The following is a 17,233-nucleotide window of genomic DNA, read 5'->3' as shown; positions in this document are numbered from 1 at the left end:
CCCAATTACTTCGAGACCCAAATTTCTTTTTCTTCACTACTCGGCTCCAATTCGATCCTATTTGGCCAAAATTACTGTGCATTAAACTTAGGACGCTTTATAGGGACTATGCAACTAACTGAGGGTTAGCTCGCAAAATGATGTCTCGGATCTCACAGATAGGAAAAGCGATCGCAGAGGATATTGAACAAGCGAGAGCACAATCCGTCGCTGCGTCGTCTGCTAATCGCGCAAGTGCGCCATCGCCTGGGCCAGGAAACGGAAGTGTTGGGGCTTCCCTCAGTGCCACACCAGCTCGGAGAACGTCGCGGCCAATGACAGGAGGTGAACCTGGGAATCCAAGTTCCAATACAGAGGAGTATGACAGTAGCAGCACCGACCATCCATTGGCCGAGGATACCACCAATCCTGAGCAAAGCCATACTGGACACGCACAGAACGTATCTGGATTGCAACTACAAAGCCAACCACCCAGTCGGTCTTCGACACCTGCAGCTGCCATGGAATATCCACCTGAGATTAGGGCCAAGCTGCGGAAGCTCGCAAAGTATGAGGCGAGGTATCCAGGTGCGAAATTAATACTTCAATAATTATTGGTGGAAGTGACTAACCATGCATTTGTTGAAGAACTACATAGAGCTTACGAGGCTGAAAGAGCTCGGACTTCGTTCATTGACGCTTTCGAAAATGTCCTCCGCGAACACACTCCTTGCTCATCGATAGAAGACCCCCAAGCTTTAGTTGAATACCTTCAGAATCTGACGCTCAGACAAGACATGCTCGTTGAGGAGATGATGCGCGTCACTAAAGAGAAAGACGAATTTGGCCGGAAATACAAAGATGCTGAAGCAAAGAGCCAAGAAGCGGAGAAAATAATAGACGAGATTAATTCAAAATTAAATGAAAAGGACCAAGAGATTTCGGTTTTCAAGACTGAGGTGGAGAATCGGGATGCTCTATTTAAAGACGCGAAGGTTACTCATGCAGCTGCGCTCGACGATGCCAAAGTCGTGACTGACAACGTCAGAGCGCAGTTGGCTCTGTCTGAAGAAAAGGTAACCGAACTTGAATTGAAGCTATTGAACCTGGAAGATGAGATGAAGGACGCATCAGTGGCTGCTGATGAAGAGGCTACGAAAAAGTTACAAGGTGCCGAGTCTCGTGTTGCAGCACTCGAATCGGAGGTCAGCAATCTTCATTCGCAAATATCAGAGCTGGAAGACAAAGCAAAAATATCGGCAGAAGTTGCTATTCCTGATACCGTTGCAAATGAGAAGCTCGCAGCCGCGGAATCCCGCTTATCAGAACTTGAGTCTGAAAATACGGCTCTTAAAAATCTCAGGGCCACTGCCGTGGCTGCCAACAATGATGTTGAGATACATGACGAAGAGAATGATTACGAAGCAGGTGATGCGGAGGCCAAGGCTTCAAAGCAAAGTGCAATACATACACCCAGCTCTTCAAGAAATAAGAAAAAGAAGAAGAAAAAAGGAAGGGGTGGAAATACTTTGCAGTTGGATGAACAGTCGTCTAAGGTCTCAGATACTCTTGCCGATATTGAACACTCTGAACCGGTGTCTATGGATCGTTCGATTGACATATCTGCATACGAAACTAAAATTTCGGACTTGGAGTCGCAAGTTGGCAATCTACGTGGCGAGCGAACTCACGCATCGGAGGAGATTGAGAATTTGAGGGATGTTGTTCGAAGCGTGGGCCAGGAACTTGTCGAGGCAAAGGATGAGATTAAGATTTTACGTGACCAACTGTCGAATAGTTCAGAAGTCGGTCGCAAGTTCGCTGAGCTAGAAGCTACTCACGTGGATGTAATCAGACAGAAAGACGATTTAGAGCGCGCCCAAAAAATCCACATTAATTCTCATAATGAGGCGGTCCTAAAGCTGGAGGAGTTGTTGAAGACTCACGATCAGTTGTTGAACGATCACTCACAAGTCAATAAGCGTGTCGAAGAATTACTTGCCGAGAATGAGAAAGCGAAAAACCAGGTTCAGCAAACGAACGACGCATACGACAAGGCTACATCAGAGCTGAAATCTAAAATCACTAGCCTTGAGCAAGATGTCAAGGCCACGGAGCAAGTCGCTCAAGCACGGTATAAGGAGCTTTCCGAGAAGAATGATTTATTGATGAAGTTACAGTTGGAATTACAGACAGCGAGAACAGAGCTGGTGCAATTGCGTGACGACCGTAGCCTTCTGGCGGCCAAGCTTGAGGAACTCAAGCGTGTGGAAAAAAGTGAGCGGCAATTAAAGGCAGACGTTAGCAAATATCGTGCCGCCGGTGCTGAACGCGATGCCGATCTAACGAAAGTTCGAGCTCAATTGCGTGAATATCAGGTTGGAAAGATGAAGGCTGATGAACGTGTATCGCAACTCAGCCAGCAACTCACTCGGACGGAATCAGAACTAAAAGGTGTCGCCGAAGGCGTCGACCGAATGTCTCGAGAAAAGGCTTCGATGAATCAGGAACTGGAGAGCTTACGATCACGTTTGCAAACATACTCTTCTGCTAATTCAAGCCTAAAAAATCAGTTAGAGGCTGCAAAAGAGGATGTTCAAATTGCAAAAGCAGAAAAAGAAAGTGCGAAGGCTATGATGGAAAGTCTTCGTGAGCAGGCGTCCGAAATGGTGATGCAGAGTAAGGAATCCCGCGACCGATATGATGCACTGGAAGAGGAGCTTTCGGAGGCTCATAGGTTACTAATTGAGCGGGCAAGGGAGGCGACAACAATTCGCAGGCTGTTGAGCGATGCAGAGTCAAAACAAGAGGCATCAGTAGGCGAGCTGAAGGAACAAGTTAGTGTGCTGATGGAGGAGCGAGAGAGAGCGGAGAAAGAAGTTATCACTATTTCCAGACGGAAGAGTCGTGAGATGGAGGATTTGAAGATCAAGGTTCGCGAACAAGAACGGAAACTTGGCATGGCAGATGAAGAGCGATCTAAACTCTCGGCGGAGTTAAATGATTTACGAGCCGCACGGGAAAGAGCAGATGAGAGAGCAAATCTTGCATCTTCAGAGATGGATGAGACAAGAAAAGTTCTTACTGAACTACGAACAGTACTGGCATGTCCCCTAATTGTTATTTGTTGAGATCAAATTCTAAGATTGACGTATATATAGGAAACTACGGAAACGCAACTCCGTGAAGTTGAAGCGAACAGGCAAGAACTAAAACGACTGGCCGAAGAGACGCAGGGAAAAGTTGACCGTCTGCAAAAAACAAACCGCATTCTTTCTGAAGAGGTACAGTCACTGCAGACGGCGAAGTTTCTGATGGATTCGCACCCAGGCATCCAGACTCGCGCAAATCAATCAGTTTCGAACTTGTCTGCTGGCAGCAACAAAGATAGCATGGTTCCGCGACTGACTAGTCCTGGAAGCTCCAGCCCATCGTCCACATATATTGCGTACGAAGAAAACGAGAACCTCAGCATTCCGTATATCAAAAATGTACTACTTGGTTTCTTGGAGCGAAAAGAACAGCGACAGCAATTAATGCCGGTAATTTCAACGGTGCTGCAATTTCAGGGTAACGACGAACAGCGATTCTTGTCCGCTTTCCTGAACCAAAAATGATATTTGTATGCGATGACTATATACATTTTTGAAACGATACAACTAGATGTTGTTCAGAACATGTGAGAACAAGGAATTATGGCCTATTTTGTTGTGGAAGTTTTGTATGTATTGACCAGCGTCGATGAATTCGAATAGATCTGCTTAGGCTTGTTAGCATAAGATCACCCATAATTGTTTCATAGTAGAACTCACATCACTTGGAATCTACTGAATCTTCAATGAGTGCGTCCGTAACCTTCGTAGACTTTGTCTTCTCGGAGGCCCCGGCCAAGGTGCTAGTCCCATGTTCGAGCTCTTTTTGCTGCTCCTTTTCGTAGAGATAATCAGTCAATCGCATGCCGCCGTACGCCACAGCCATTGTCGACACGCCAATCCATAAACGGCCCTTGAACGGGATGGCATTGTACCTTGTCCACAGTGACCACATATTCGTCCGATGCTGTTATCGAGACATGCACAAAAGGATGTGTCCGTTAAGAGACGCGAACGCACTGCGAATATTGATTTGACACTGAGCCGTGAGCTGAACATCGGCGAGTGGTACAGAACACTCAAGCGAACACCAAACAAAACTTTGAAGTATCGTTTCGAAGTCAGCTTCAGATGTTCGAACCAAGCCTAAGCAATTTCAATTCTGCCCAGGATGTGATTCTTGGCATATTGACCGCACCACCTGGTGTATTTCAAGTCGATCTACGGTCAGCCATGATTCTGCTAATCCTGAGACGCCTTCTGCTGCTTCTTCAGCATCGCACTCGATGGTTTCGATAATAAGCGAGTCTTGTAAGTGTGCACCCTCTGACTATCTTCATAATTTACGTTCGGAAGCGCTAACTGAGTGATCATCAGCCATTACTTCCCTCGCCAGACGGTCGACTTGCGGTGGCGGCTTGATGTTGGCGCGGTCCTACGATCTACCTTTCCACGTTGGTGCTCTGGTAATAATTCTGACCGTGTCCACCTTAGCCTGTGCCTTCCCTTTGGTCGCTGTAAAGTTTCCAGCTCTGTGCATTCCCGCGAACTTCTTGTTTGTCGTCAGGCACTTCGGCACCGGTGTCTTGATTGCGACGGCGTTTGTCCACTTGCTGCCAACCGCATTCATTTCGCTTACCGATCCATGTCTGCCGGCGTTATGGAACGACCGGTATCCGGCAATGGCCGGCGCCATTGCTCTCGCAGCGGTCTTCCTGATCACAGTCATCGAAATGGTCTTCAGCCACGGCAGAAGCGTGTGTTCTTTGTCGCCCGCGTTCGATCCTCATGTTGCTTTGGAACATGGTCCTGAAAAGGATATCAGTACGGACTGCGACCAGATAGTCAATCCTGCCAGACGCGTGAACAGCACCGGGCAGCAACTGCAGCGCCTAACCGATGCAAATGCTGCTATCGATCGGACTGAGATGGTGCCATATAAAACTCTCCGGAAGGACATGTTTGCCGAAACCGTTGATGAGTTCACTGAACAGGACTCCGTGCACGGGGGAAAGTCAAAACAAAAAAATGCGGTTCTACAATGCTTGCTCCTTGAACTCAGCATTTTGTTTCATAGTGTATTCATCGGTATGGCGTTAAGCGTTGAAGTTGATGATGCCTTTATTGTACTTCTAATAGCTATTGCTTTTCATCGTAAGTGTTTGTTTCTTCGTGGCTCTAATCATCCAGTAACTAACTAAAGTGCAGAAACGTTTGAAGGACTCGCTTTAGGCTCTCGTATATCGTCACTGTCTTGGAGTGATAGATCAGTCAAGCCGTGGCTGATGGCTCTGGCATATGGGTGCACGTATGCTGCCTTCGTTTGCGAACAAGATCACGTATTAACATCTCACAGAACGCCTATCGGTCAAGCCATAGGGCTAGCAACTCATTCACTGTACGATCCGGATTCAGAAACTGGGTTATTAGTGGTTGGGATTATGAATGCAATCTCATCCGGCCTATTGATCTATACGGCATTAGTGGACCTCTTAGCCGAAGACTTTCTTAGCGACCAGAGCTGGCAAGTACTACGAGGTAAGCGGAGATGCATGGCTTGTTTCTTGGTGTTCTTAGGCGCATTCGGCATGAGCTTAGTCGGGGCTTGGGCATAGTGACAGAAGCTTTTGGTTCAGTTCCGATGATTTTTGGGGTCAAAATTATTACAAATTATGCATGTAGTCTTTCCTATAAATGTTTTGGTGAGCTGTCGACTATACCATGAAGCCAGACAATTGCAATAAGTGCTGCTGATATCCAGGGTGCTGCAACTGATGCCAACAGCACGTTCATATAGAGAGCAGCATGGAAGATTAGTCATCAAGTGTAATACTGACAACTATATATTTGAGAAATAACGCTATTAATACAAATTAAGTTGTCGTCGTTTTTTACACATTATCTTGTAGTGTAGGGACCGCCCGTCTCACGACGCGCTTACATTTTTTTAGCGTTAACTTTCGTCAATGGTTAGACTAGCAACAACTTCAACTATAAATATTATAAATAACTTTTAAATTTTAAATATCAGTCTTTTATTGTTAAGAGGATAAATTCAGTCCTAATAATCCAGCTAATAAGATCAATAAGTAGCTAACTTGTGTTAAAGTATGCATTGCACTTTAGACTATTTTGTACAAGGCTAATTGGATAGCAGCCTGCTGATGTTATCCATATGCCTAGTTAGTTATTGATGAATGCAAATCACGACTGGTCATATGACATGTGATCTACGTTCAACATTTATCCAGAGCAGTGGAAGTGGTCCATGTTTGAAGCTTATATGCATCTGTATTTTCTATAACTTTTCGTATTATAACTTGAAACCAAACTCGATTTGCGGAGATGACGTGACTAGCATGCTAGAGAGACAACCTGTTTACAAGCTCGAGGAGCGGGACATCAGAACCATTTTTGAGCAGGCACCAAGTAATTGTAGATGGTCATTCGGGAACCGCCGCCCGGATTGACAGCGATAAGTCCGCGCCAAGCGGCGAGCCAGAGTTTCAGCAAACTTCTTACATAACTAGTGGTGGATATTTATTTAATATTTATTATTCGCATCCAGCAGAGCGACAATAGCTCGGAAGCATTCACAAAAGTCCGACGAATCACTCATTAAAGGTAAGGCTTGACCTCTTTTTCCAACTGCTCCCACAATATCTTGCCAGTGTCAGCTTCTGTCAATCCCTTCTCAACGTGCGTCGCAATTTTGCCCTTGCGCCCGAAAGGAATGACGTACCCGCCATTAAACTCCTCCGCTCCCGCCTCCGGTGCCAATCCAGCATATAACTCGGTAAGCCCGCCATTCCTCTGCGGATACAAAACCCAATCAACAAAAAACGACCGAACTTTCGGAACATGTCTCTGCAGGTTAGTCTTCAAATTTCCAGGATTTAGTGATATACTTATAACGTGGTTCTTCTTGCCATCTGGGATCAGCGGCGCGTTGCCAACAGAACGTTTGGCGTATTCGTGAGCCAGGATCACTGCCCCGGCTTTGGATTGCGAGTATGTTAGCCACGAGGAAACGTTTGGAGTACTGGCGTAGTTTACGTCATCAAAGTTGATGCCGTAGGGCTTTGGACTGCGAGTGTGCATGATCGAGGACACCCAGATTACGCGAACACTGCCGGGAGACAATAATGAGGCCGTCGAAGTCAGTATCGGAGTCAGCAGACTATGAAGTGCAAAGTGGGCGACAACGTTCGTGCCCCATTGTAACTCATAGTTCTATATTGTTACCTACATCATCCTTAATATGGTGACGTCGCTCACTTACTTGCTTAGTCTTACTTCCAACCGGCGGAGCCATAACGCCAGCATTATACCAGGCAACGTCCAACCTTTCAGTCGTCGCCAAGAACTCCTCAATTGCCGGCTTTATGGTCGTCAAGTCCACAAGATCTATTTTGACAAACTCAAGCGACCCCGGCTTTGAGTCCTTCGTCTCACCGGGGTTCGATTTGATATCTTCAACCGCAGTTTCGTATGATTCCTGCGATCGCCCGACAATAACTACTCTCCCGCCTTTGTGATAGAGCATACGGCAGAGTTCGAGACCGACACCTGAGTAGCCGCCTGTGACTAGATATACCTGATCAAATAATTAGCCAACTATTTAGCCCGAAGAATATAATATAGACCCACCTTGCCAGATAAATCTGGAATATCCTTTTCAGTGTAAGTAGGACTAGGAGGAAATGACTGTGAAAATAAGGACATCTTTAGTTTCCGTGTTTAAATGTTTGCTCGTTTGGAGAGTCTTCATCCCTCGGTGGAACATCGCCATGTATTATTCATGCACCCTTACCCGTGGTTTTCTCGATCTAAGGCCCAGGCCCTTGGGTAAGGGCCCGTTCGGTGTTTGTACAGGGAAACAGATAAGGATAATATGCCTTGAATCTCACAACCAAAGTACATGCCAAAATATTCAATTGGGCAACGCCGTTATCGGGGTCCGCCAAGCGTTTGCATGCCCGAGGCAACAAAGGGATAGTGGCGGACTTGTGTTGACGGTAGTTATCGAGTGCTGTGGTTGCATCTCTCCCTGCAGTGAGTTTCGTCTCACACCAAGTAATGACCTTCGTAGCCGTCATTCAGTGCTAGGCAATAGGGCTGTTTATGATACGATATCGGCAAGATTTGTTCAAATCGGTAATCGCATCGTCGAACTTGAAATCTGTTTATTAGGGCCGTCCACGGATTGTGGATATGGTGGATTGTATCAGCAAAAATATCCACCTCGAATAATTATCCGTCACTTAGCTAATCGATATCTAAGGATTGGGTTTCTGAGCCTGCAGTGTCATTGCTGAATATTGATTGTTCTCTTAGTTCTGTCAACACTTATATCAAGAAATGGCTTCTCATGATGACGAACGCGCGTCTTATCAGCGCGCGTTGAATTTCCTCACTGCCAACGGGCCAGAACGAAGGCTTGACATATACCTCTCGTACAAATCCTTCCAATCTCTTGAGGAGAAGGCACGCGCCATTTATGGTGATGGCGATGCAACGTATGTGACGAAGAACTAAGCAAAGCTTTATGGACTTGCTAACGAGTAATAGATATCCACGGGTCGAATACTCTGCTATTGATTCAAGGGTCACCATATAACGATTCCAACGGCACTACTTAGTGCTTCAGCAGTCGGCCTACAACAGTGCATCAGTGAGTCCATTCGTGACCTACTCAATCGGTTTGACAAGAAGCACTTAACCAGTTATATTCTTCCCGTCGGAGGGTCCACATATAGTTCTGTTGATGACCAAGGTAGGCGTTCGACCAAAACTCCCGATGCCGGATTGAAGTATGACAATGGCCAGCACAAAGACTTGCTCATCATCGTCGAGGCTGGTGTCCCGGAAGGATACCGGCAATTGAAGGCCGATATCGAGCTGTGGTTAAGAGAGTTCGATAGTCGTATTGGTATCCTCATGTGGCTCAAGGAGAAACCAAGGTTTCGATTTCCTGCACGAGATGGTGGCAATTTGCCGTCCGCAACTGAGCGCGGCTTTGTTTGAAAATTCAATGTGGCATTCGAGGCGCAGCAGACCATTAGGGCCATATAGCTTTAACGGCCATACTTGGTTTGGAACACTAGATATTGCATTGATTGAGGTGTTTAAAATGGAGGTGCATACCAATGATATCAGGAGCGAACAATACGTGAGTGACAACAATATACACATTGAAATAGCATTACTTGTACTGATTAATTTAATAGGTAGGGCCGATAGTCTCGACATTGGCCTTATTATGGAGGATGTATTCCCATTTGACGAACAGTTAAGTTCAGATGAAAAGGCTCAGCAAATTTTGTTGGAGACTGAGTTGCTATTTCACATCGTCCAGTCCGAGGTCCACGACACAGCAATCAAGCGGTACATTGACTCTTTCCAAAAAACGAATTAGCGTTGGTTTAAATGTGCAAGTAAAAGCTGTATTACTCAAGGTACATGGATGGCTTATTCTGTCAATGCTTTTGTTCGTGTTGAATTGTCTGAATTTATTGAGATTGGAGATTAGCAATAAATTTGATTGTCCCCGACATCCACTGTTCTGTTTATCCCGGTTACAGCAGTACGTCAAGCATCACACTAAGTGCTCTACTACTCTCTTCCTAGCTAAGGCGATGACCCATATTCGAGAGGACCTGTCGAACGCCTAGTTATTGCAAATACCGGGATGCAGGATGGGAACATATGAATTCGATGAGAACAGATGACTAAGATATGTAACGATCTCTAAGACTCAGATGACATGGTTTTAGTATTACGCATTTCATCACACCTGATGTAGCCTCTTAGGGATTGACATTTGTCTTAGTTGTCGTCGTGGATGACTTTGTGAACCGAAGCCAACGTTTAGGACAGCCAAAAAAACAATTACATTCCATTAGATACCAATCATATGAAAGTAATAGAAATACATGGCACATCTCTGTGAGGACTTCCGGGCATGAGTTATGTCTGTCAACGGCCGCGACTATTTTCTAGCAAGCGGAAGAATGTCCACATTGAAGAAGTACTTAGACGGACGGCATGGACCGAACTTTCGTGGCTCTTAAGCAAGCCTTTACCTAAGTTGCCATTCTTCGGCATTTCGACCCCACAAAGTGTAGTTCCTGCAGTTCAGGGTTCTGAACCAAGACAGACAGCGTCTCTGGCATATCTAATGAGCAGCACTCAGTGAGGCATAATATCGCTCATGGTTCACCGTACAAACGAATGCGCTACATAGGAGCGACTCTCATAGTTTAAGCACACTGATCCTGTCACCCGGTTAATATTTATGCAAATAACGAATATTCGGCGAATAATATTCGCAATTTTATTCGTTGTGTGGACGTCCTCCGAATAATATTCGTTATTCGGTGTTCGCAACGCAAAGTGGTGCGAATTCGAGGAGCAGCGCTGGATAGATGCTGCATGGCTGCGCGAATAATGGAGTTTGTGCTGCCGGAGACCAAGACGTGAGCTATACATAATACATTGCCATCAACCAGAACCCCTTGTTAGCATTCAACATTCCATACAACATTGATTGCAGTCAGTAAAGTGGAGAGATTTGACATATTCAGCCGCAGCTCGGCTTTTTTTTCTGAAGCCGCTGCAACTCGACAGAATCTCACAATCGCAGAGGAGAAGACTCTTGCACGCTGGATCTCAAATATGCTGTTACAGGACACCCGGCAACTCGTACGTTGGTTGTGGATATGGCTGAAGAGATTCGCGTTCGACGCGGACGGCACGCGCGTCCGATATGAACCCAACCTGATATGGTTCTTGAATCGGTTCCCGCATTTAATGACAATTACTACACGTCAATGGGATTCAGCAAGACATCGAGAGGCTACGCGTAAGAGGGTTGACCAGTGGTTTGGCGCATTTGAAGTGCAGTTAAGTTGCGGGGACCTGAATCGCGTCGCCCCTTGCGTATGCAAGGATAGAACGCCGAATGTTCGTATCATTACGCGTCCGCCATGGCTTGTTATTACGTTGACTATGTTAGTAGCCATTGCCACAGCTGTTATTTCGTGTCCACGAGCTTCCTGTTCTACTTTTTTCACCTCATCGTGATAGAAATCGGCGGAAACTGCCATGTCGGGTCTACTCTGGCGAAAGTTTTTCAAGTCTGGGACTTATACGACGCATCAGGGGAAAGATAATACCAACTTCCTATCCTCGTGATCTTATCATTCATATATTTCCATTCAATGAAAATGCGGATATCAATTCCCAAAGTAGAGAATACTATTCGCACACAACAATACAATCTAACACATCGCGCATCGGTACATGCAGCACGGCCGCGTCACAGTCGTTCACGCCGACGTTGATCATCACGGTGTCGTCTATCCACCGGTGGTAGTACCCGTCCGCTAATTCGTTCCAGGACTTTCCATAGTCCTTGGTCCTGGAAGAATCCTCAGCATATTCAGAGTCGTTGGCTTGGATGACTGAGTTGCCTGTGGCATCATTCCACTCCGGCCGGGCGTTAGATGACTTATCCCAAACCATGGACACAGTGTAGAGCATCGTCTGCTCATCCAGTCCGGCAAACATCAGATTATTCGTGCGTCCGATAATCTCAAAAGGCGCCGTCGCGTTCATAATTATGGCATAGCGTCTATAGAACAACTCGTAAACATTTTTGTACTTTATGTGCATAAGTGACACGAGCACCGTGTTGTGAATGGTAGGCACGCATGGAAATTCGCACATTGTCACGCGGAGAGAATTGGTGGCTTGGTGGTACTCGTTTACCGCGTCTTCCGTTTTTGAGAAGTCTCTGAGCGGAGATCTCATGCATTGTGGGAGTTCTTGTGCGGGTACTGGAAGGATATTTGATCCGTTCACACCCTTCGAGATGTACCGCGGTGTAATGTCATGATGGACATATTCCTCATTATTTTCGTCATACAGCAAAAGCCAATTCTTTTCGATCTCGCGCATGTCGTCTCGTCGTAATTCTGTAAGATTCGAATACCGCACTGGTATATTCGTTAAGTTCATCTTTTGGCTCAGTCTCGGAATCACGGTGCGTAGATCGACTACGTATTGTCCCATGCAGTTTGTCCTACCATTCGTGCCGACAACCATTAATGGCTCACCCAATGGTGAGAAAAACACACGGGGATCTGTATGTCCTTGTTCCATTTCAAGAAACTTGTGGGACAGGCACAAGCCAGTCGGCGATGATGCTTCGGGGAGTAATAGCCTCCGGGCACTCGCTGGCTCGACACATTGAAGAATTCGGCGGCCAATTGCTCGTGTTTCGCTCCAATCCATGTCGCAGTACACTATTTCGTGGTGGAAGACAACATTGTTTGGCGACTGCCGCGCAAATCCGATATATGCGGGCTTCGAACCAACCGGGTAGGGTAATAAATTCGGGTTATACCGTGAATAAGCGGCTAATCCGAAATGCATGCGTGCGACAGTCCCTTCCGGCCCGTTAATTGACACGAGAAAATTGGCTGCATTGTCAAACTGCCTCGTCGAGGGCCGGTTGCAGTATCGCAGTAATTCCAGCGGCCGATCATGCGCTGCTAATCGCGCAGCAAAGTCAGCGGGGTCATTGTCGGTTCCGGAAGTAAAGCCGTCGTCCTCGGAGAGGATCGGCCTGATGTGTTGTGCTAACGGCTGGATGAAGTCGACGGTTTCAACGCCTCGAGCTCTCGCCAGAGTGGATGCTGCTAAGATGACGATGATGATGGCGGCTACGGCTACGACCAGACTGTACAGGCGCCTGTAATTCGTCAGAGAGACAGCGTTTCCCGCCATTGGGGTCGGCGGTCATCAGCCCATCAGAGTGGAGCAGAGCAGAGCAGAGTGGAGTGGAGTGGAGTGGAGCGGAGCGGAGCGGAGCGGAGCGGAGCGGATCAGACTAGAGCAGAACAGAGTATGATAGAGGAGAGTGAGAGCTGTATATGTCAGATTCTTATGCGGAAGAGCTGCCACTTACATGTAATGCATTCAGTGACCAAGTTAGCCAGGACAAGAATAGGTCAATCCGTTGACCACGTCGCACGAGCCACCAATACAACTCCGAGGTGACAAGAAACGCGCAGATCGCACGAGCCAGCTCAGCCGCATCGTCTGCAGGTCGGCCACTTTGCGATATAGACACCGATTAAATATTGATTGTCCTGCAAACTAGCAAATAAATTAGTCATAATTGAAGTGATATTTTGATACTTTGCTATACTGTTCACAAGACGGCGGACGATTAATAACGCGGCCACAGTTACTCGGATTTGCACGTGCTAGTCGTCTGAGGCAGGCAGTGATCGACAAGACTCATTGTATGCACGGAGGGTGCAGAGTTTTCAACGGCGTAAAGACCATTAAGGTAACTTTGAGCCTGCCTTATTCGGAAATTCTAGATCAGCGGTTTAGGATCTGTATTGGCGAAGGAGAAACAGGATTGCTTATGATCAAAAATGATGTCTTTAAGCAAGGACAAAAATTGATGATTAAAGGGAGCGAATGTGGATTGAAGGGATTGCAAAAGACCAGAAATTAGATTTACGAGCCCGAAGCCACTAATATACCAACAATTACCTAAATTTTTACAGATCAAGTATTAGCCTTAGCTTCTAATCCCTCTCTGGCGTAATCGCCCCAATTATCCATCGCCAACTGCCCGACCATCGCGAGCCTAGCACTGCTCTTCAAATTCTGGCTCAATCCGGCCCTATTCCCGTTTTTTGCCATTGCTTCGTTCGGATCCGGCGTATAATTATCGCTGTCCTTCTGTCCGCCTACCCGCCATGCAGCAAACAGCGGCGGTGTCACCGTATACCCGCGTATCTTGCCGTCCTGAAGCGTCCATGCCATGTCATTGTCGACCGGACCGCGTAGACCCAAGTAAGAGAGATTAAGCAGGAGCCGTTGCGCACCAATACGGGTGATTGCGTAGCCCATTGTGCAGGCTGGCCCATACGCGGGTGAGAGCAATCGCTTCTTGCCAACGTCGTCGCCTGTGACGCCAAGGCTCTCCATTTCATCGAGAAACACTTTTTGAGTATCTTTCCGCGAAGGCACGTTCGGGTCATCGTAGATCTGGACGAGGTCGCGATGATCTGGGTGTGCCTGGTCCAGACATTGTCCCAGGAAGAGGACGTCCCAGTCGAGCCCGTACGGAGCGCTTGCCCGTTCGTGGTCCGTAGGCTTGACTAATCGGAGCTTGTTGTTTTGCATCTGAAGGCTCAGATCGTGGAATATCTGGTGAATGTTCTCGTCCCAGTCGATCTGTAAAGACTGCCGTTAGCGTATTCTCGCTCGCTTAAAATCTACCCATCACAAACCAACATACATCATCCTCAAGGATTAGCGCGGTTTCGAAATTATTGTCAATCACGTCGCGCCAGGCGTCTGCATGTGCACGCCAGCAACCCAGCACCGAAGGCTTGAGATCCGCTTTGTCGGGTACCGCTTTCGCGTTGATGCTGTCACCATCAACGCCCTCGATGAGCTTTATCTTGATGTCACTCATGGACGCCAAAAGGTTCATAGCGTCCTGACGGTCAGTACGGTAAGGCATGCTGATATAGAGCACCTTGCTGAAGCCGAGAGTTTCGTTCCATGCCGTAGACGCAAGAGTTGATTTCGATTTCGTGGAGATAATAGATGGCACCAAGTTGTGGTGGCCGGAGCGCATCCAGGCGTAGCTCGCGACGGTGAAGACTATGGCGAAACCAGCAATGAGTGCGAGCAGCAGGGGCTTCCTAAGCCCGGATTTGGCAAACACTAGAGTAGGATTCATGATGTCGCTTCGTTTGGAGCTAGAGAACGACAAGCAGGGGGAGAAGCGAAGCGGCAAGTCTGGGGCGATAACGACGTCGTATTTCTTGAGGGCCGTTCAGTGATAATTTGAACCCCAGACAAGGCCACAGTAGAATTAACAAAGAAAAGAACACAAATATATCCAAACTCAAATAGGTGTCAGTCAAAACAAGGAAACGACTGGCTTCAAACACAATTGGCATTTTAAATATCAACCCTTTCCCTATTGTGGATTGGGAGATGTGTCCAAAGATAGCCATGACACAAAATCAACCTCAGTGCACTCGTTAACTGGTATTCCCCACTCCTCAGTCCCTTGGTAAATTCAGTCAGCTATGTCAATTTCAAGTGGTCGAGAAGACTTCGCCCTCAGCTACGTAAATACCACCACAAAATTTAAACCGTTTCAAATTAAATCACTAAGGTTGCAGAATTCTATTTGAAAAGGCTAGGGCTCTCCGATAATATATGTCAACGGTAGTGCTTGTAATATCAGTAGAAAGTTTAAAGATAAGCAGCTACACAGAGAATAAATATTTGTGGCATTTTAGTATCGATGATCCGAACTCATTAGTACAGACTAGGCGCCGCACCTATAGTGAGTTCTGTGTAGAATCAAGCTTTTCTTGATGTCCGTGCTCTTTCGCCCTCGAGAATCACCTGTGATGTAGTCTAATATGAAGCTAGAGCTACGTGCTTACGACTGAGATCAATACTAACCCTCTCTTCATAACAATATGTGATTCTGCGTCCGCCAACTCATCGCAACTTCTAGAACCTTGCACGTTGTGAAATATTCTCAGATCTCTTAGACTCAGACTGTGATTACACAATATTTATTCCCGCGAGTGCCGTGCTTAAGAGGCATGGTGGACGTAAATGGATAATTCTTGAGAGTGGTGGTTCGAAATAGTCGTTGTCTCTCTCACTCTGACTTTGCCACCTCAAAGGGTCCAATTTAAATTACCTCAAAAAAGGATAACTAACGGGCATTCGAGTGTACGCCACTGTGAGAGTCCTGCCAGCCTGCATCTCACTTGCAATGCCGGATCTGGTCCACCCAAATAGAGCACTGCAGACTTTCAGTGTCAAGTTGAATGTCACAAAATGAAGTTAGGTGTAGGCGGTAGTACGCTCAATCGGCATCATGATCAGCAGAGGCAACTATGCAGAGCTCCTTACTTGACTTTAAGAAGAAGACCGACTGGTTTGGAGTTTTAGTCACAGTAGTGTGGCGAGTGGCATCGTTAATGCGGGCAAGGAAGTTAGCGCTTGGGTTACCTATCCATATCCGAATGTATCCAGTCTAGAGTTTTCATTTCGCGATAATCTTGGTAGTTTGAAATGAGATGCTTTCTCACCAGAGGTGTTCTGTGGGCAGTCAAGAATCCAAATGGGAAGCTTGTCGCTGGGCTTAAATGAGAACTGCACGGGAGAGTCACTACACCTTCGTTACGCGATTGAGTGACTACTGACCTGGAGCTTTGGACGACCTTCATTCAATAGTGGAGTGCTGAAACACAATGTAGTGTGTACTGATACAGGTTCAATAAATGGACTCTTTTGCTATCTTTTTAATAAGCTAGGCCAATCGTTCGGTTACACCGTGTTGAGGATTGCGTCTTTGGATCTCGGTCCTGATAAGATCCTCCTTGAACTGACGGCTTGTAGCTGATGTAAATAACTGCCAAGATCTCCCTGAAGTCATTGAAGAGATTGACTTGAAGAAGATTGTCGCTGAGTGTGAGTTCGTGGGTGTTGGTGTAACGTGCCCCACCACCGAGTGAGCCACACCACCGAATGAGCCACTTGATCACTACTATCTGACTACAATACTGGCAAAATTAACCATAACACTATCAAATTAATTCCATTACTCAGAAACCTCTTCCTCACACTCTCTTAGCACTATTTCACAAGTACGCGAGTTATGGCCTGGCTGGCCGCATGTGCCACATCGCCGTTCCTTCGGCGCACTCATCCTCTGCTGACTTGTATGTTCCTGTATTTCTTGCTCTCCCAGCCGCCCCTCGTCCCTGTGGCTCTGTAGTTGATGTCCTTCTTGCAGAGTAAGCTTCCTCCTTCACGGAGTCGGGTTTTTCTACCCCTTCGGCGTTTGCTTAATACCTCATTCGCCGCACGGAGAGAGTCAACCTCTGACCTCAATAATGCAACCTGATGCATCATACCTTTCGCCCCCTTTGCAAACAGGTCGATAGCTGCATAGATCGATGTTGGCGAGCTATTCTGATGATTCGCGATTCGATTTTTGACATACTCGGTTTGAGCAGTCGCGTCAATCGGGTTATTCGGGGTCTTCGGGACCCAAGGGCCCGGTTGTTCCAGAGTGACTGCGGGAGGTGTTG

The 17,233-nt window shown here is 46.8% G+C and overlaps 6 protein-coding genes across 6 annotated transcripts; 3 read left to right on the top strand and 3 right to left on the bottom strand.

Annotated features, from left to right (window-relative positions):
* The first annotated feature begins 16 nt into the window (after positions 1-16).
* V1513DRAFT_416428 (uncharacterized protein) lies at positions 17-3,715 on the top strand. The gene is made up of 3 exons (XM_066895843.1): positions 17-567; positions 628-3,083; positions 3,141-3,715. Exons 1-3 carry the CDS (start codon positions 138-140, stop codon positions 3,594-3,596), a joined length of 3,342 nt encoding a protein of 1,113 aa, XP_066752804.1. The 5' UTR covers positions 17-137; the 3' UTR covers positions 3,597-3,715.
* Positions 3,716-4,070: 355 nt separating this feature from the next.
* Positions 4,071-6,144, top strand: V1513DRAFT_447053 (Zinc/iron permease). Its single transcript, XM_066898355.1, has 4 exons — positions 4,071-4,382; positions 4,449-5,225; positions 5,280-5,379; positions 5,428-6,144. Exons 1-4 carry the CDS (start codon positions 4,358-4,360, stop codon positions 5,684-5,686), a joined length of 1,161 nt encoding a protein of 386 aa, XP_066752803.1. The 5' UTR covers positions 4,071-4,357; the 3' UTR covers positions 5,687-6,144.
* Positions 6,145-6,600: 456 nt separating this feature from the next.
* V1513DRAFT_447051 (uncharacterized protein) lies at positions 6,601-7,883 on the bottom strand. The gene is made up of 3 exons (XM_066898354.1): positions 7,722-7,883; positions 7,354-7,668; positions 6,601-7,304 (listed from the first exon to the last, which is right to left on the bottom strand). The coding sequence occupies exons 1-3, from the start codon at positions 7,794-7,796 to the stop codon at positions 6,690-6,692; spliced, it is 1,005 nt and encodes a 334-aa protein (XP_066752802.1). The 5' UTR covers positions 7,797-7,883; the 3' UTR covers positions 6,601-6,689.
* A 61-nt stretch (positions 7,884-7,944) lies between these two features.
* Positions 7,945-9,638, top strand: V1513DRAFT_485514 (uncharacterized protein). The gene is made up of 5 exons (XM_066900474.1): positions 7,945-8,590; positions 8,714-9,034; positions 9,147-9,210; positions 9,231-9,243; positions 9,302-9,638. Exons 1-5 carry the CDS (start codon positions 8,433-8,435, stop codon positions 9,487-9,489), a joined length of 744 nt encoding a protein of 247 aa, XP_066752801.1. The 5' UTR covers positions 7,945-8,432; the 3' UTR covers positions 9,490-9,638.
* Positions 9,639-11,260: 1,622 nt separating this feature from the next.
* V1513DRAFT_447042 (uncharacterized protein) lies at positions 11,261-13,093 on the bottom strand. Its single transcript, XM_066898353.1, has one exon. It carries the CDS (start codon positions 12,861-12,863, stop codon positions 11,331-11,333), a length of 1,533 nt encoding a protein of 510 aa, XP_066752800.1. The 5' UTR covers positions 12,864-13,093; the 3' UTR covers positions 11,261-11,330.
* Positions 13,094-13,594: 501 nt separating this feature from the next.
* Positions 13,595-15,106, bottom strand: V1513DRAFT_401520 (uncharacterized protein). The gene is made up of 2 exons (XM_066895507.1): positions 14,398-15,106; positions 13,595-14,333 (listed from the first exon to the last, which is right to left on the bottom strand). The coding sequence occupies exons 1-2, from the start codon at positions 14,845-14,847 to the stop codon at positions 13,659-13,661; spliced, it is 1,125 nt and encodes a 374-aa protein (XP_066752799.1). The 5' UTR covers positions 14,848-15,106; the 3' UTR covers positions 13,595-13,658.
* Positions 15,107-17,233: the final 2,127 nt, after the last annotated feature.

This window comes from Lipomyces chichibuensis (assembly GCF_038497645.1).
Source record: "Lipomyces chichibuensis strain CBS 12929 unplaced genomic scaffold V1513scaffold_22, whole genome shotgun sequence".
Classification (NCBI taxonomy): domain Eukaryota; kingdom Fungi; phylum Ascomycota; class Lipomycetes; order Lipomycetales; family Lipomycetaceae; genus Lipomyces; species Lipomyces chichibuensis.
The sequence above is the reverse complement of the archived record's forward strand: the minus strand, read 5'-3'. Positions and strand labels throughout refer to the sequence as shown.

Excerpts from the sequence above, each read along its gene's own strand:
- V1513DRAFT_485514 (XM_066900474.1), top strand. The coding sequence starts at position 8,433 with ATGGCTTCTCATGATGACGAACGCGCGTCTTATCAGCGCGCGTTGAAT. Across the intron at positions 8,591-8,713 it reads TATGGTGATGGCGATGCAAC|TGCTTCAGCAGTCGGCCTAC; the intron begins GTATGTGACGAA and ends GGCACTACTTAG. Across the intron at positions 9,035-9,146 it reads TGGCTCAAGGAGAAACCAAG|CTTTAACGGCCATACTTGGT; the intron begins GTTTCGATTTCC and ends AGGGCCATATAG.
- V1513DRAFT_416428 (XM_066895843.1), top strand. The coding sequence starts at position 138 with ATGATGTCTCGGATCTCACAGATAGGAAAAGCGATCGCAGAGGATATT. Across the intron at positions 568-627 it reads GTATGAGGCGAGGTATCCAG|AACTACATAGAGCTTACGAG; the intron begins GTGCGAAATTAA and ends CATTTGTTGAAG. Across the intron at positions 3,084-3,140 it reads CTGAACTACGAACAGTACTG|GAAACTACGGAAACGCAACT; the intron begins GCATGTCCCCTA and ends ACGTATATATAG.
- V1513DRAFT_447053 (XM_066898355.1), top strand. The coding sequence starts at position 4,358 with ATGGTTTCGATAATAAGCGAGTCTT. Across the intron at positions 4,383-4,448 it reads TTCGATAATAAGCGAGTCTT|CCATTACTTCCCTCGCCAGA; the intron begins GTAAGTGTGCAC and ends AGTGATCATCAG. Across the intron at positions 5,380-5,427 it reads GCTCTGGCATATGGGTGCAC|AACGCCTATCGGTCAAGCCA; the intron begins GTATGCTGCCTT and ends AACATCTCACAG.
- V1513DRAFT_447042 (XM_066898353.1), bottom strand. The coding sequence starts at position 12,863 with ATGGCGGGAAACGCTGTCTCTCTGACGAATTACAGGCGCCTGTACAGT.
- V1513DRAFT_447051 (XM_066898354.1), bottom strand. The coding sequence starts at position 7,796 with ATGTCCTTATTTTCACAGTCATTTCCTCCTAGTCCTACTTACACTGAA. Across the intron at positions 7,669-7,721 it reads TTCCAGATTTATCTGGCAAG|GTATATCTAGTCACAGGCGG; the intron begins GTGGGTCTATAT and ends TTATTTGATCAG. Across the intron at positions 7,305-7,353 it reads TTGGAAGTAAGACTAAGCAA|AACTATGAGTTACAATGGGG; the intron begins GTAAGTGAGCGA and ends GTAACAATATAG.
- V1513DRAFT_401520 (XM_066895507.1), bottom strand. The coding sequence starts at position 14,847 with ATGAATCCTACTCTAGTGTTTGCCAAATCCGGGCTTAGGAAGCCCCTG. Across the intron at positions 14,334-14,397 it reads CGCTAATCCTTGAGGATGAT|ATCGACTGGGACGAGAACAT; the intron begins GTATGTTGGTTT and ends CAGTCTTTACAG.